Source organism: Rhodofomes roseus (genome assembly GCF_022264815.1).
Source record: "Rhodofomes roseus strain CIRM-BRFM 1785 chromosome Unknown C8Q71scaffold_37, whole genome shotgun sequence".
NCBI classification, from domain to species: Eukaryota; Fungi; Basidiomycota; class Agaricomycetes; order Polyporales; family Fomitopsidaceae; genus Rhodofomes; species Rhodofomes roseus.
This window is the reverse complement of record NW_025952993.1, coordinates 65433-81246: the sequence shown is the minus strand read 5'-3', so window position 1 is coordinate 81246 and position 15814 is coordinate 65433. Positions and strand designations below refer to the sequence as shown.

Here is a 15814-nt window from a genome sequence, read left to right as displayed (position 1 = left end):
GAAGATGGCTAACTCACCTCGCGTCCAACATTCTATCTCACTTTCTCAGAATGAAAGCGGAGGGAACCACACTGATCCAGCAGATCCAAAGTTGTAAGGATGAGGGAGGTCGTTGAAGTACGGTACAAGCGCCGGTGGCCTGCCATCAGCGGCCACGGTGGCGCGGTCTGTCATTGTGGCTGCGACAAGCATGCGCCAGTGTATGAGCCCAAAAGGGTTCCTGAGTCGATTCCGATTCACTGTCATATTTTACAGGTACAGGTTACAACACGACGCGCAAACGTATAGTACACATACAATACACAGAACAAATCAATCCCGAACCCTCATGACAACCGCTGTTTCTTCTTCTTCCTGCCGCCTTTGCTCTGGCTCTTCTCCTTCTTCGCGCGTTTCTTGTCCTTCTTCTGCTTCACGGTCGACAGACACCTTAGAAATGCCTCCTTCACTTGGTCATTGTGTCCGACCAGCTGGAACCCGTAACATCGCACGAGTAAGTGCCCATCCTGATACGCATCGCGCAGCGTCTGCATGATCGATGACATCGTCTGCATGCTCGACCGCTGGATCGCTCCACCGAGGACTCGCGGCGTCTGCTGCACGAGGCTGTTGAACATCGTCTTCTACATCACTGTCAGGACCACGCAAAAGGGGGATCATCGCTTGACACGGTACTCACGCTCTTCGACTTGTCGAGCTTGCACAGTTCGTCAAGCCGCATGATGGACATGCCCGTGCACTGGTAGGTCCCGCAGTAGTGCCAGGCGCCGCCCGCGGAGAAGCACATGTCGCGCGTCTCGCGGACGCGCGGCCACGCCTTGCATGTCTTGCGCTCCGCGGGCTCAGCCCTGGACGTGCCAAAGTTCCAGCGCTGGGCGGGGTACAGCACGACGCAGCGACTGAGGTCTTCGTACGGCGTCCAGATGGTCATGTCCGACATGCACTTCAGTACCTTCCCGGAGTAGCTGCAACAGTCGAATCAGCTCGAAGCTTGCCTGAGAAGAGAACGAGATGCGTACGATACGCTGGATAGGGCCTAGTCATGATCAGTGATTGGTACTGAGATGTGATAACGAGGCTTACCAGTGTAAGTGCCTGCCATACCGCCTTCCCAGACACACTGACGAAGAGTTGTTCGAATTCCACAGGTGGGTCCGGTACGATCTTGTAGGGATCGGTCTGAAGGAACTCATTGATCTCGAACTGACAACCATCACAACGTGCGTCAGCCACTGCAGTCGTGCTCGTTGGACATACGGCACTCACGTCGCGGATCGACATGTTAGCCATCGAGGGCATATCAAGGTCATCGCCGTCTTCTGCGGGGCCACTCTCGGGGAGCTCGTCATCGGACTTGGCATCTTCGGATCCGGATCCGTCTTCAGACTCTGAGTCGGACAACGTCTGGGCTTGTGTGGATGTGCGGGCCTGAGTGTAATCCTGGCGGCGGGATCAGACGCGTCGTCTTCTTGTATGTAGACAACTTACCGGTAGACGTGGAAGTCTGGCAGCCGGTGCCTTTCTCTTTGCCGGAAGCCTGGCTAGTTTGCGGACTTGCGTCGATGGAGGCGGCAATACGGGGTTTGACTGCCACGAGACGGATGTGTCAGATCTTGTAAGTGACTTTATTGTAACGAGACTTGCCGTTCGTGCTGCATTCGGGTCGATATTGTCTCGGATGCTTAGACGTTCGAGACCCTTTTGCGCTTCGTCATAGTTCTGCATGAGCGCGACTCAAAATCAGTCTCAGGAAGTCGACTAGTCCACGCGCGCACTCGCCGTACATGTTGAACATCAAGCTTCCGTTTCCTGCCTCTGTCTGGCATGACGGTACAGTCAAGATACCTAGATAGTGTAGAGTTTCATGGGTGTGGTCAAGGCGCGAAATGTTGATAGAGCAGACTGGCAGGAGAGCTATACGTACCGGCGATTCCAATTAGTGTGACTGGTAGGGCAAGGCTGGGGTAAGTTACAATGATAAGGCTAGTCGTACGCTGACAAGGCGTACCAATCTGCTCAGAACGTCGCGCAACCTCAGGTTCGCATCCGCCTGAGCCTGTGAACAGTTGGTCGTGCTCGCTCAGGCAAACAAAGACAATGATCGCCAGTGAATCGCATTAGCAGTGTAATAGCAGTGATCCACGTCCAGTCATAGTCTCACCACACTCGTGCGAGGGGTTTGTGTCGAACCTACGTTCAGTCAAGCCTTCGGCCGCCAACGTTCGAGCGAGTGGACCGAGATCGATTACGTCAGCCGTAGTGCCGGGAGCCATTCTAATTGGCAGCGCGCTCTTGCTCAAACCAGTTCGAGTTCAGACCAACTTCTCGTTCATCATCGCGTCCCACCTCGAACCCGGCAGGGCAGCTACGAGGATGTTTTCTTGGTGACTGTACGGCAGCGCGCTCTTGTCGATCCGCCCGTCCGGCCACTGCTCTACGCCCGTGCGCACGACCAAGACGAGTCGCTCCCTCAGCTGACCATCTCCGCAACCTCAATCCCTGCCTCCGTGCCAGTCCAACGCCGAACGATAGTCAAACAATGTATCCTGCTGCAACAGCTTTCTCGTACCGCAGCGGTGCACCCGACGGCGCGCTATGCCGCCATCTCGGTGCGTACGCGTTTCACTCGCAGTCTGCTCACAGTGCCTCACACCGCACCCTCCTCTCCCGCCCTCCTGTCCCGCCACCCTCCTCTCCCGCCCTCCTGTACCTCGCCCTCCATCGACATAGCTGTATCCGCGCGACCGAGACGAGTCGATTGATGCCACTCATGCCCCATATCTCGCCCTTCGCGGTCTCGCAATTCCCCGTCTTCTCAGTCTTGCACCCGCCTTGCTCCTGCCCTCCCCCACACCGAGCCCTTTGTTTCTACTGCCCAAACACTGCACCAGAACACGTCCAGCCTTCGTACGCCGTGCCTCCCTCTTCGCAGATGCGATTCTATGCATAGGTTCGCTCACTGTGCGCCGTTCTCCCTGACCCGCCCAAGGCCGCGCCCGCGTCTGCTGCTCACTCCCTTCGCTGCCTACCGCCTTTTCCACAACACCAGAACACGCACCGCTGTCGTACGTCGTGCCTCCAACTTCGTCGATACTGATCCATGCATCGGTTCGCTCGCCATGCGCCGTTCTATCCGACGCCCTCATGGCCATCCACGACCCTCTTCTGTGTCCCTTCCTCGCTACCCAGCACCTTTTTCGCAACACCAGGGCATGCGCAGCCATCGTACGTCGTGCCTCCCTCTTCGCCCATGCGACTTCATGCACCGGATCGCTCGCTGTGCGCCATTTTACCCGACGCGCGCAACGCCGCCTGCGCGCCTCTGCTGCTCACTTCCTTCGCCGCCCACCGCCTTCCTCACATCACCACACCACGCGCAGCCGTCGTACGTCGTGCTAACGACTTGCCCGATACCAATCTATGCATCCAACCGCTCGCTATGCGCCGTTCTCTCGGGCGCGCCCAAGGTCGCCCGCAGTCGTCTGCTGCTTACGACTTCCTTCGCCGCCCACTGCCTTTCTCGACGCGGCGCAGCATTTGCCATGTGGATCCCGTCGTGCTCTGCGTCCCGCTCATCCTTTGGGTCAACCGACAGCCTGTGCCTGCCCTCCATCATGCGCAACAGCGGCGATGTGCGAACAGCACGTACATGTGCCCCCGGTGCGTACGTGTCACGTTCAACGCTTCTGCATTCATCTCAAGCGATACTACAGGCCACCCGATGCGCTGGACGCGCTGACGCGAATGCACATGGCTCGACATCGAGAGGTCATGCATCAGCGCCGCCCACTACACCACTCGCACGGCGCGGAAACGACCACGAACCTGACCATGTTGCGTGGTGCACGCACGTTGGACAGTGCGCGATTCGGACGGCGGTCATGCAAACAAGACGTCCAAGCCCTCGACTGACGCTCCGGAGCAGTCACGATCAGTCTATCCCAGCCTCTTACGGCGATCTGTGCCGCGCGTCCGAGCACGCACATCAGCAGCTTCCGTACACAACGTTCAACACGACGTCCGTCTGGGCGACTCTACCTACACACCCGTGATCGCGCGGGCTCCCCGACACACTTCCATCTCGACCTGCACCCATCTCTCGACCCCTTATACGCTGCAAGCAGAGCGGGGGCGGTCCGCTCGCAGCCGCCGTACGCCGTCGTGCCGTGCTCGAAGACGGTCGTCCATGATCCGTGCGCGAACGCGACAGTGCGTGCACACAAGAGCATGCGCCCGCGCCCGCCAGCGTTCTCGAACGTGCTCGCCCGCAAGGCCATCGAACGGCCTGGGACGACCTGCGGCGAGTCACCTCTGGTCAGCGACGTCGACTTCAAGGGCAGATCGACAACGCTCACCTGTACGCGTCCTCGCGGAAACAGCCTACGCCCGCCGGCGCCGTCGCCACAGGGCACGTCGTCGTGGCCAGTCCACTATGAAGTTCGGTTAGTACTCTTGCATTCGACACGATCCCAGACTCGACTCACCGATGCTCCCCTCTGCGTCCCCACCCTCGTACTTATACCTCACTCGCGTCAGCACGGTGACTCCCCGTCGCCTTTCTGGGCACTCGTGCGCGATGTCCACGGAATCGAAGCTGAAGGCGGCGGCGGCGGCGGCGGCGTGCACGGCGGGTTTCATGCACGACAGCTCGGTCGCTGGCACGCAGCACCGGGGGCCGACACGGTGCGTACCAGTGCGTGCGTGTTGATCGGTGTGGCCTCAGCCACATCGTCGCGGCGCTGACTGGAATCGAAGCGTGTGTACATACGCTCGAAGTCACCCGAGGGCGCGGACAATGACCCGGCAACAGCGCAAGGGCATGCACGTCGGGGCGGACCATGGTTGTAGTGTGTCGCGGAGGGACACAATTCAGACGGTGCAGGTATCACAGGATGAGACGGTGCGTGTTTCTCCATGCTCGCCAGCCGTCTGACAAGCTCGTTCCATGCAGTCTCGCCCCAAAAGTCCATCGCGCATGCTCGCGCCACGTCTCGGGAGCACAGCTTAACCCTTCCATTCGCAAACATGCTCGCGCAACATCGCCTTCAAGTTCTTGCGCCGTACGAGCCTGAGTCCCAGTGGTGCGCTCTGGTAGGACGTTGAACGGCTGCGAGCAGGATTCGGAGGCGGTGAGTGGCCGTGCGGCGTCTTCTGATACTGACCTTCGGATAGGTCGGCGGCGGGCAGGAGGCGAGCTGTGGGCTGCGATCCTAGACGATGGCGGACGCAGGTACGGGGAGCTCAAGCGACGGCGTGGTCATTGGCAGGGCTCCCTCTCGTCCTCGCATAGCGCGTGCGTAGCGTCTGGGGACGCGAGGTCACGGACGGGAGTGAAGGACGGGCATTGTGTGGTTGAAAGGAGATGGATGCCACGGGGGACGACGGGCACAACGTAAGTCGTCGCCCTCGGTGCCGCCTCATGTATGTAGAAACCGCATGTACATAGCGTTGCAGCAATAGATATATTGAACTGTACTACGACGGGCGTGGCGGGATGAAAGTATCATTGCGAGGGTAATGCATCTTTCGAACAGGTCTATCGCAAGCTCTTGGCCTGCGATGCCTTCCGCAAAGCCGCAGCCGGCGGGTTGGACGCAACATCGCGGGCTACGTCCCGGCGCGATGTGAACGCGCACAGCGTTCCAGCGACCAACGCCGCAACCGGGTCTCGGGGAAACAACGTACCACTATCCGTTATCCAACTGCGTGTCGTCTCCGCCTCCCATCGAGCCACTGCACCTGTCCAGTGGCATCCAGCGTCGTCAAGTGTTCGCGAGTGTTCAGCCTTGGAAGTACCGGCGCGTACGTAGTAGCACGGTCGACCATTGGAAGGAACTCCGCCACCTGCACGTTGCGGTTCAATGCGTCCGCGAGCCAAAGGCGGTGGTACGGACCTACTCGAGAGCGACCGCGCATCGTACCATTGGTAAACACGATTCTTGGCCCCACTGTCTGGTGGAGGAAAGGCTTTGGCATCGCCTGAGCGATGTGTGCAGTCTCTTGCCGAAAGATCTGAGAGAGCGAGCTTCCAAACAGCGAATGACTGGAGCTGCTAAGCGTAAGACGAGAGACTCACCCTGTGGTAGGGATCTGGTTACCGTAGCTGTGTGCCGGAGATCGGCCAGAGACGACCCTGCTCATCTGGCTGAGTTAAGACGAACACGGACGTACCGTTGGGTGATTACAGGGTCTCCGTATACTCGCAATATTGTTGTCCATGTATGTCGCGACGTAGAGCTGCGGCGTCCAGACGTCAGCCACGGCATGGGCATATCAGGTCAAACAGGATCATCCATTCCGGGCGAGAGTAATCTGCCCACTGGCATGGACCTGGTACATGGTGGCCGATTGTTCGGATGCATCGATTGAACTTCTGTCGTATAGATCTTTAGTTTCCTTTCCTTGCGCTGCACGAAGAGCCAAGGCCTTCTTACCGAATCAGCAGCTGGTCTCCCTCACATGGAGCGGAAGGACGTATCAGCGTTGAGTACTACCGCAGCGCGCGGGTATCAGCTTCTCCATCTGTGTCGAGAGATGTCTAGGCAATATGCCATAGTTGCAACGGTGCATACCCCTTGGTTCGGCACTCCAAACGACTTCGCCGATCACCCGGATCGCAAAGATCCAGTCATAGATGGCGAGGTCGACAGTGAGGGAAGAGGTCACCACCATAGTAGTCACCCGCTGATGGGTGTCTCTCCTCCAACTCCTGAGGATGACTTCTGCGTCTGCGTCGCAAACTTCAGGATATCGACACCGAGTCTGGATTCTGCTGTTATCTTCTTGCGGTACAGCTGTCCAGGTAAGACCTCACAGAGCTCCGCGGGAGTTGAAGGTACAGTCAGGACGATGTCAGACCTGTGGCGCATCGGAGGCATCGTGCACATGAGCGAGCAAGAGGGCCCCCGCCACCGTAATGGATTCTTCGTAACCGAACTCAGGCTATTGACGATCAACCGCTCACTGATATATCACTCACGGTTCCACGACGAATCCTGGAGGGCTGTTAAAGACATAGGGTGCAGATGAGATCTGGCGGCGTACCTAGATGAAAGACGAGTCTCACCGGCCCGGGGGCAATCGAAATGCCTACTAGGACGGCCCCTCTCCGTGCGGCGGGCCCTGCAATACCCGGCGTACAGCTTGAGATCTGTTGGTCTAGCTGGATTGTGTGTTGTCTCACTGAAGCATGAACATGTCGGTCTCGTTGGGAGGATAGTAAACTCACACATAAGTCGTCGCTGCGGCCGCGGAATACATGGCTTGATCGGAGGCTGGCGCAGCCAGATATGAAAGGAGCGGGCTATTGTGACGCACGGCGTCCAAGATACGCACCAGGCCATCCCGCGCGGGCGCGAGGGCATGCTTTCAACATGGTGTCGTCACTGCCTATCAATGCTGCAATTGTCAGCCTTCTCGAGATCGTATAAAGGTCAACGTTGACATTGTACTCACTTATCACCGAATACACATGTTTCGCCCACACTCGCCGGCTCAAGTTGCTGCAAAATGGCTTTGACGTCTCGATTGCACATCACCTTGTCTCGTGTAAGAACCTCAGCCTCTGTGCTCATGTATGTTCGGCAGAACGGCTCGTACGGCTTAGCAGTTATTTGTGATTGGAGTATCGTGGCGAAAGGACAGGTGAGACCCTTCGAGTCTGTTCATATTCCAGTGCGCGCAGACCGTGTATTCAATCCCTCGGGCCATGAATGTACGCCGCACTTACTACACAAACCGAGAGAGCCCACGGCGGCGCAGCATCGGTGTTGTTCTCTCGAGCTATCGTAGCATTGGGTATTGCAACAACCCTGCACACCAGGTCAATGAGACCATTGCAATCAACTGCCCGCCGAAAACCCTTGTGCGCCTCGTTCAGAGACTGCAGGCACATGCCGCAAGTTCCTCGTTAGACGACTTCCTGGCGGACCGAAGAGCGGGCGGTCCAGACGCCGCCTGACCGTCCTGACGATCATGGACGTATCTACACAGAATCAATGTATGATTCAACCGAGTGCAAACCTGTCTTGCATGCGCTGTCCAGGTCGCGCGTCATGGACTGACAGAGCATCGGGTGATCTGTATCTCGTACCACCCCTCACGTTGGCAGCGACGCTCTGCAAGAAACACCGTTTGACGAGCGAGATCCCCACGGAGAGATCCCTTCAGTAAATCGAGGGTAGTACGCGCCTGTACGGATACATCCTCACAGATGCCATACACCGCGCTTGAAGTTGATGTGCCTGCGTGCACCAGGCCCGCGGTGGTGAGATTGCGCGCGCACTGCGAGTCCGTGACACGCAAACAACAGCCATCAATGTGTCGGACAAAGTAGAAAACGGGTCAGAGGCGAGCAGAGGCACAGCGCCACCAGACAATCTCTCGTCTCCATTCCTCCACACGCTCAGCGGGGAAGATGACGCACGGTGTCTTGGGGCCGCGACCGTCTCGCTAATATGATAATAAATGAGATACATAACACGAGACAAGACGTCTCCGGCCACTGAGTTCGAGGTGCCAGGAAAAACGCGCCGAAGGACCGGCTACTGATCAGGATTAGGACAGACGGCGAGATGCCCGTCCGCCGCACCTAGTATACGAGCATTGACTCGGACACCGCCGGTTGACGTGCGGGATGGATGTGAGGCACGCCTGTGGCGCAACCAAGCGTACAATAAGCGAGTCTTGCTCATTGTACGTACCCCGCAGACGGTTCCTGTGCCCTGAAAGCGAACTGCGGGGCCATAGATCCAGGCAAAGGGTGCCTGAATCAGGTTTGCGACCACCGCGTCGGGACGCAGACATGACAGGTGAATAGACACACCTGTGTTGCTCCCTGGTCGATGTACCCTGTCTGTGCGCCCTGATCGAGCCACGCCGTCGTATTTCGCTTGACAGAACCTATCGAGCCCGCGCGCTCTGCCCGAGTGAACATCGTAGGCCGCCGACTGCGCTGGGTGTCTGCGGTAACCAGGTTGAAAGCACCGGTGATCCGCGAGCATGCGAGATGAGCACTAACAGAGACATATCAGTGAATAGTATTGTCGAGTACGATACCTCACGAGCTGGCCCGCGCAGAGTGCCGCATTGCACACCTCTCGAGCCAGCCTTCTCAGCACGTCCTGTAAAGTCAGTTGATCGATCCACTGTGGCACATGCCGTCCGACGAGTCAAATGTGGATCTCGGAACAGCCACCAAAATTCTTTCACAAATGCTCGACATACGATCTATGCGCCCACACGCGCCGGGCCCCCGGTGATACGGGCGCAGGCCCTCAGTGCGTGACAATCACTCAACGACGACAGACACGGTAAGGTGGGAAGCAGACGAACCATACGCGGTGGCGCGTTATTGTCTCGCCTTCTCGTCGCTGTCACTACATGCACGCGCAAGGCGAGGACGAGGCAATTGCTCCTCCTCCGCCGGAAAGCCTATAAGCCTTTGCTGCTACAGCTACATCCAGGTTTGGGTCTCGGCGACGACACGGCAAACGGTGAAATATCCGTTTGCTGTGTTCGGTGCGGCGACTTGAGCAGCCAACATGACGTTCCGAACAGTGTTGGATCGGACAGCTGCGTGTATGCAGACAAGTGTACACGGACCCGCGGCGCACGGACACTGGCCCGCCGAACAATATTCTCTGTTCGGGCCCAGCACCGCACCCGCGGAACGGACACGACGCCTGCTGCGACGCCCTCCACACTCAGACGGGAACCAGAACAATGGGACACAAGTCCCCCATCGAATTTGTGTGTGTGACGCATATAGCTAGAGATATGCATGAAGGACGCGGCCACTCACCGGTGCTGCAGCTCCGAGTCCGGGTCAATGACCCGCTCTATGCGCCCCTGGATCAATTGCGGCTTGTTTGGCAGAACCTGTCGAGCTCGGACAGAGCCCGAATGCGAATGGTAGATTGCGTTGAGAGTGTCAAAGGCCCGGAGACTGTGAGCTACACAGTGTGGGGTCGGGGCCAAGGACACGAGTGCACAGAACGATGGACATTTCAGTAGGCCATGTATCCGAGAGTGATATCGCTTGTATTCGAAGAGACTAGCCGTCGGAATGAGCGATTCTTGCAAGACCTGCACAGCGAACAGCAAGTCGACTAGTACTAGTACACCGCCGTCGCGTGCGATCCGAGTTGGCAGTGAATACAACGCCACCGCTGGAGGGAAGAGATGACTATTGCTGTAGTTGATTCGTTCGGCGTTGCTACACGAGGAGGAGGAGACAAAGACCCGAGATACGCAAGCGCAGAGGTGAAGGGACACGAGAAAGCCGCAACTGTGGCTGAGACTCAACTCGCGCGATGCGACTCGCGCTGAGCTTGGACTCTTGTGACCGCGCACGTCTCTGCACCACCGAATCTAACGTCGCCCGCGACCCTCTCCTGCGCACCTTCCTTGCTGCTCACTGCGTCTCTCACAAAACCAGAACACGCGCAACCCTCATACGTCGTGCCTACAACTTGGCCGATGTCATTGGATGCTTTGGATCGCTCGCTGTGCGCTGTTCTATCCGACGTGCCCAAGGTCACCTCTCTGCTACTCACTTCCTTCGCTGCCCACTCCAGTCAATGCCGAGCAGCATCTAGGATGGATTATCTGACTTGCTCTGTGTTGCACTCCATCTTGGGCGATACCGTTTTATGCGCCGGATTGCTCGCTGTGCTCTGTTCTGTCTGACGCACCCGGCGACACTCGTGATCATCTCCTGCGCGCCGCCTTCGCTGCGCACCGCCTTCCTCGCCTCGAATCGACGCAGGAAGCGTCTCGGATGCGCTTGTCGACGTCCTGGCGTCGCGCTCTTCGTTTGACTCAACCGACGGCCTGTGCTTGATCATGCCCCGTGCCATCATGCTCACTGACTGCGACGTCTCTGGTGCAGCGCCGGTGTATGACCAACCGGTACGTAGCTCGAGTATAATTTGTCTTGATTCATCTCATTCCATACTACAGGCCGCGTGATCGCGTGCGCGAAGGCGAATGCGCAACGAGTTGAACAACGCTATCATGACTCAGCTCCGCTCGCACACACGGCGACTTGACCACTCGCGCGACGTGTATTCAATCCCAGATGGGCTGGCCCGCCATGTGTGAGAGACGCTGGTTTCGTCAGCTCGCACTGGTAGGGAACGGGCTGTCTAAGCGAGGAGAACGTTGGTGGTCGCGACGCGACCGAGTCGTGAGAGGTCGTGAGGTCGTTCGCAGGCGAGGAGCCGGCGAGGAGCTGAGAGGACTAGAGAGGGCGAGGAGCCGTCGAGTCGCTCTAGCGGACGTGCGTGGGCGAGGAGCCCACGAGAAGCGGGTAGCCGAGCCTTGGCGAGGAGCCGGCGCGGGTTACGCTAACGTGCGTCGGCGAGGAGCCAACGAGAGGCTGGTCGTCAGTCTAAGGCGAGGAGCCGTTCAGACGAGCAAGCCGACGTGCGAGGGCGAGGAGCCCGCGAGATACAGTCGATCGAGCCTTGGCGAGGAGCCGGCGCGAGGATTGTGGACGTGCGCTGGCGAGGAGCCAACGAGTCGAGCGTGCTCGCGGCGAGGAGCCCGAGAGACGAGACAGCGAGGAGCTGCTCGGTTTGTCGAGGAGCGAGGAGCACTTTCGACGACAGCGAACTCCAGTTCGGACGGTGCGGGTATCACACGCGGACGAAGTGGTAGGAGTGTAAGAAGCTTAGCGTCTATTCGTTGCGCGTGCGCGAAGTGGCTGCACGCGCGCGCTTACAGTAATTACAGAGTAGAATACAGGAGTTAAATGTCCAGTAATTATGTACGTGCTACGAAGACGTGCGGCTCGCGATTACCGAAGGTGTTCTTGTAGATAGTAGTGTACGCGGACTTGACGCGTTCTACTGCATCCGTAACAGTGCCCCCCATCGCGAGTTGCAAGTCTTGCGCGATGTCGTCCCTCACGTTCCACTCGATCATCAGTCGTCCTAACGCGAACCAGTACCTCATCCGGACCAGGTCGTCATCACTGTCCAGGTAGCGCGGCTCTCCGACTGCTGGGTAGTGCGATGTTCCCTGACCCCAAACTCGGCGTATGCGATCCCGGAGGCCGGCCCATATGGCGCCCTTGGCTGCGTCGGTCGTGGCTGCTTTCAGGCTGGGCAACTGCGCCGCCGCCAGCCGCTCGAAGTTGAGTCGAAATAGGAACGTGCGTAGCTCCCATACTTCGCCCTCCTTCTCCTTCGGGTTGGGGTTGCGGTGGGGAGCGATGGCAGCGTCGGGCAAGGGACGAGTAGCATTGTCCTTGAACGCTCTTACCAGCGTGGGGGAAGATCGGAGACGTGACCTCCACTGACGTTGGTTTCTCGTCTCCCATTCCTTGGGCTCCTTCCTCAATGTCTCGACGCAGTCGTTGCACATCTTGAGCCAAATGAGAGTGGCCAGGTAGCCTTCATCGCCCTCTGCGAGGAGGTGCGAGGGAGAAGGGATGGGGAGCTGGGTTTCCGGGGGAAACATCGGGGCTGGACCAAGCTCCGTTTCCCAGGTCCGTCTGAAAGCGGGCTCACTCCCGTCGCGCTCGAAAGGGTGGTGCAAGTAGGCTTCCGCTTCGGCAGCGGTGAAGATGGCCAGTCTCGTGCGCAGCGTGATTCCGGAGGCCAGCTTAACGTCGCGTAGCTCGCTCGGGCTCGGAGCCGGCGGGCTATCGGAGGAGGAGCCGGAAGGGGACGCATCGGACAGCCGGCTCTCCAGTGGTAGTTTCAACCGTTCGAGTAAGGAGGACTTAGCCGCCCCCCGGCCATCTCTCACGCTAGAACTGGCGGCAGGTTGTTGCGGAGTGTTGAGACGAGACAAGAGACTGGCGGGTTGTACCCGCTCCACCAGCGACTTGGTATTAGAAGCCGACGGGGCAGGGCCCAGTCGACGCTCCAGCGGGATCGCGTTTGTCGCAAGGAGGGGGGGGGGAAGGGCTGGTTGCGCAGAGCCGGTGGCACTTGTCGCAGCCGATCGTCCGGTCGACGGCGCGGGAGATCGCGAGCGTCGACGGACGGCGGGGCTGTGGTTCCTGGCTCGAATCAACGAACGGAGATGACTCTCCTCGTGGTCCAGCGGTCGCGCTTGGTGGTGACTCCTCCGGCTGGGGGAGGCCGAGCGACGCAGGAGACGTGGCTCGTAACGAGCGGGAGAACGGCGCGGACGTGGTGAGGAGCGTCGTCGATCCGGGGAGCGTTCTCGAGGCCTCATGTTTCGAGGAGAAGGGGGCCGGGATACCCGTCTCGGAAGGGGTCGAGTTTGTACTGGGGAACGGCCGCGACTGGGGGGATCCGGATAGACGACTCGTCGTATCGGGGACGGGCTCGGCCGACGAGCTGGGGGCGAAGGGACACGTCGAGGCGGGGATCGCGCTCGCTGCTTCCCTTTGTCCAGCCGGTGGGAGGCCGCCGGAGACGTAACCATTGGTTCGTCGCGCGCTGGGGTGATTGGGCGCGGAGGCGGAGGGGGAGTCGAGACGCGCATAGGAGAATCCGCTCGGCGAGGCGGGGTTGTCGGCCTTGGTGATGATGGAGGAGAAACGGGGTCTGGAGCCGGACGATTGTTCCACCCCTCGTCGTCGCTGCAGGTCCTGGTGATCCTAGTGGCGGTCAAGGCTGACGATGATGGAGGGGGATGTGAGGAAGGAGGAGGCTTGATCACTGGGGTCTCCTTTGCTGGCGGAGGACGACGAAACTTGGTGAACTCGGGGTCTGAGTCATCCGAGTCATCGTCCAAAGCCGCGGCGATAGCCCGCAGTCGCTTCCTCGTTCGCTTGCCCACCTCGATGGGGATCCCATGGTCCTCCTCTATCCATGGTTCGTCCGACAGCCGAGTGTTGAGGGCTAGCACCGGGGATAGAGGGTGAGGAGGAGGGGAATCGGCCTGACGGATGTACCAGACCGGTACTCCGAACCATACGAGTTTCTTGAGTAACTCGTCGTCTTTGTCTTTGAGCCAACACCCCACCCCTGCTTGGTCCGGGCACGGCGTCCAGAGTCGACCCTGGTCGTAAGCGACCTGGAGGTAAGAGCGGTACGAGTACGCTCGTAGCTCCAGAAGGTGGCGTTGGATGACGGCCGTGTCGTTCCGTAACGACTGCAGGGAGGCTTCTACGTTTTTGAAACGATACAGGGAGTCCTGCACCGCGACTGGCCGAAGGTAAAGTGACATGGGACGCTCGCGGTCCACCGAGAAGAACGCCTCCGCTCTCTGGAGCTCCGCTTCGTAGAGGCTCAGCAAAGCCTGAGCGAATCGGCGAGCGGGAGCTCCCCTGCCCGCGTTTCGGTTAACGATACGGAACGTACCGTACCTTCCGTCCCTTTCGCAATCCATCATGATATACGCTGGGTCCACCCCCTCCTCGCTCTCGGGAACTTCGTGGATGAACGGGAGATGCCCGTTCGAACGGTTCCAGAATTGAGGGTGGTAGCCGGGCTCAAAGGAGCCTCTGCGCCCGTCCGAGTAGATCTCTTCGCGCTCCTGTTGGCTTGGAGGAGGAGAAGGGATGAACTCCGCGTTCGGGGAGATAGCGTAATTACCGTTCCCCAGCGCTGCTACAGTGCGCACGGCTCTGTGCGCGACGTAGAGCTTCCAGCCGCTATCGCGCATCGCTGGGTTGGCAGGCAGGGCTTGGTAGTTCCGCGGGAACCAAGGGGTCGAACGGAAGGAAGGGGCGCTGGACGAGGAAGGAGCGTTAGGCATGATGGTTGCCAGCGAGGTTCGAATTCGAACGCTTGCACGGTTAGACGGGAGGATGCAGCGAAGTTCGGGGATCGAACGTTTGCTGAGACGATGAGCAGAGGTTCGGGGGTCGAACGCTCGCAGATGGTCGGAGGGAGAAAGAGAAAGAGGCGCGCGACGAACACGGACTTCACAGTTCCGTGACGCGGTCACGTGTCGACTAGGTTGCGCGTACGCGAGACGCGCTTTTGGCCTGCAGCCGATTACTACTTACAAAGGATGAGAGACCTAATCTACATACTGTACCCAAACGATATTTTACTCTAGGTGTTAGCGTACTGAAGAACCGTGGGTGTGTCTCTCTAACGGGACAATTTGTGGGTAGCCTTGTACTCGCGTAGTATTTCATAGGCGTTCTGCAGATGCGACGCTGGTTCCCAAGTGTCGAAAATGGGGCTGTACCCTTTCCACCTGACCAGGAATTCGAGGCGGTTACTCCGGGATTTGTTCCTTCGCCAGGCGACGATCTGTTCGACCTCGTATTCTTCTGAAGCCAGTAGCTCGGAGTTGCGAGGGTCCGGGAGGATCGGACGCCTCACCTCTCGCGAGGACAGGATCGGTTCATGGTATTTTCGCAGGTGCTCTATGTTGATAACCGGATTCATAGGGTAGGTATCGGGCATAGCCAACCGGTAGACCAAGGGGTTAACTTGCTCTAGTACCGTGAACGGTCCGAGCATTCGTTGCACAAGCTTCTTGCCAGTGCCCTTCACATCGACGAGTTCAAGGGAATGGGGATTAACGAGCACTCGCGACCCGGCGGGGAAGGTCTCCGGACGTCGTCCCTCATTGTACTGTCTCGCAGCTTGCTCTTGCGCCATAGCGAGGGCATCGCGGGCCCGCTGCCGGTGTAATTCCATGTTCATTACGAATTCCGTGGCTCTTTCGCTAACGAGCAACGGGCGTTGCTCGTAGCGGTTGGTCCCTCCGAGGAAGTCCGTCGTGCCTTTCGGGTCGAAACCGTACAGCAGGAAGTACGGGGAATAACCGGTAGCGGAGTGTATTGAGGAATTATACGCGTGCGCTAGCGCGGGAAGCCACCGAGCCCACCCTTGCCGATCGCCCTGTACATAGGCCCTGAGCATAGTTTCCA

At 58.9% G+C, this 15814-nt stretch overlaps 3 protein-coding genes across 3 annotated transcripts; 1 reads left to right on the top strand and 2 right to left on the bottom strand.

Moving 5' to 3' along the window:
• Window positions 1-201: 201 nt before the first annotated feature.
• On the bottom strand, window positions 202-2288 carry C8Q71DRAFT_789836 (uncharacterized protein). The gene is made up of 10 exons (XM_047925280.1): window positions 2009-2288; window positions 1925-1945; window positions 1785-1845; window positions 1645-1719; window positions 1489-1587; window positions 1267-1440; window positions 1084-1203; window positions 1020-1036; window positions 680-965; window positions 202-623 (listed from the first exon to the last, which is right to left on the bottom strand). The coding sequence occupies exons 3-10, from the start codon at window positions 1824-1826 to the stop codon at window positions 327-329; spliced, it is 1110 nt and encodes a 369-aa protein (XP_047773009.1). The 5' UTR covers window positions 1827-1845; window positions 1925-1945; window positions 2009-2288; the 3' UTR covers window positions 202-326.
• Window positions 2289-2936: 648 nt separating this feature from the next.
• Window positions 2937-4070, top strand: C8Q71DRAFT_400640 (uncharacterized protein). The gene is made up of 2 exons (XM_047918325.1): window positions 2937-3660; window positions 3714-4070. Exons 1-2 carry the CDS (start codon window positions 3101-3103, stop codon window positions 3910-3912), a joined length of 759 nt encoding a protein of 252 aa, XP_047773008.1. The 5' UTR covers window positions 2937-3100; the 3' UTR covers window positions 3913-4070.
• A 7690-nt stretch (window positions 4071-11760) lies between these two features.
• On the bottom strand, window positions 11761-14682 carry C8Q71DRAFT_888162 (uncharacterized protein; the record flags this gene model as incomplete). Its single annotated transcript, XM_047928609.1, has 4 exons — window positions 11761-12917; window positions 12997-13579; window positions 13642-14201; window positions 14286-14682. 4 exons carry the CDS (start codon window positions 14680-14682, stop codon window positions 11767-11769), a joined length of 2691 nt encoding a protein of 896 aa, XP_047773007.1. The 3' UTR covers window positions 11761-11766.
• Window positions 14683-15814: the final 1132 nt, after the last annotated feature.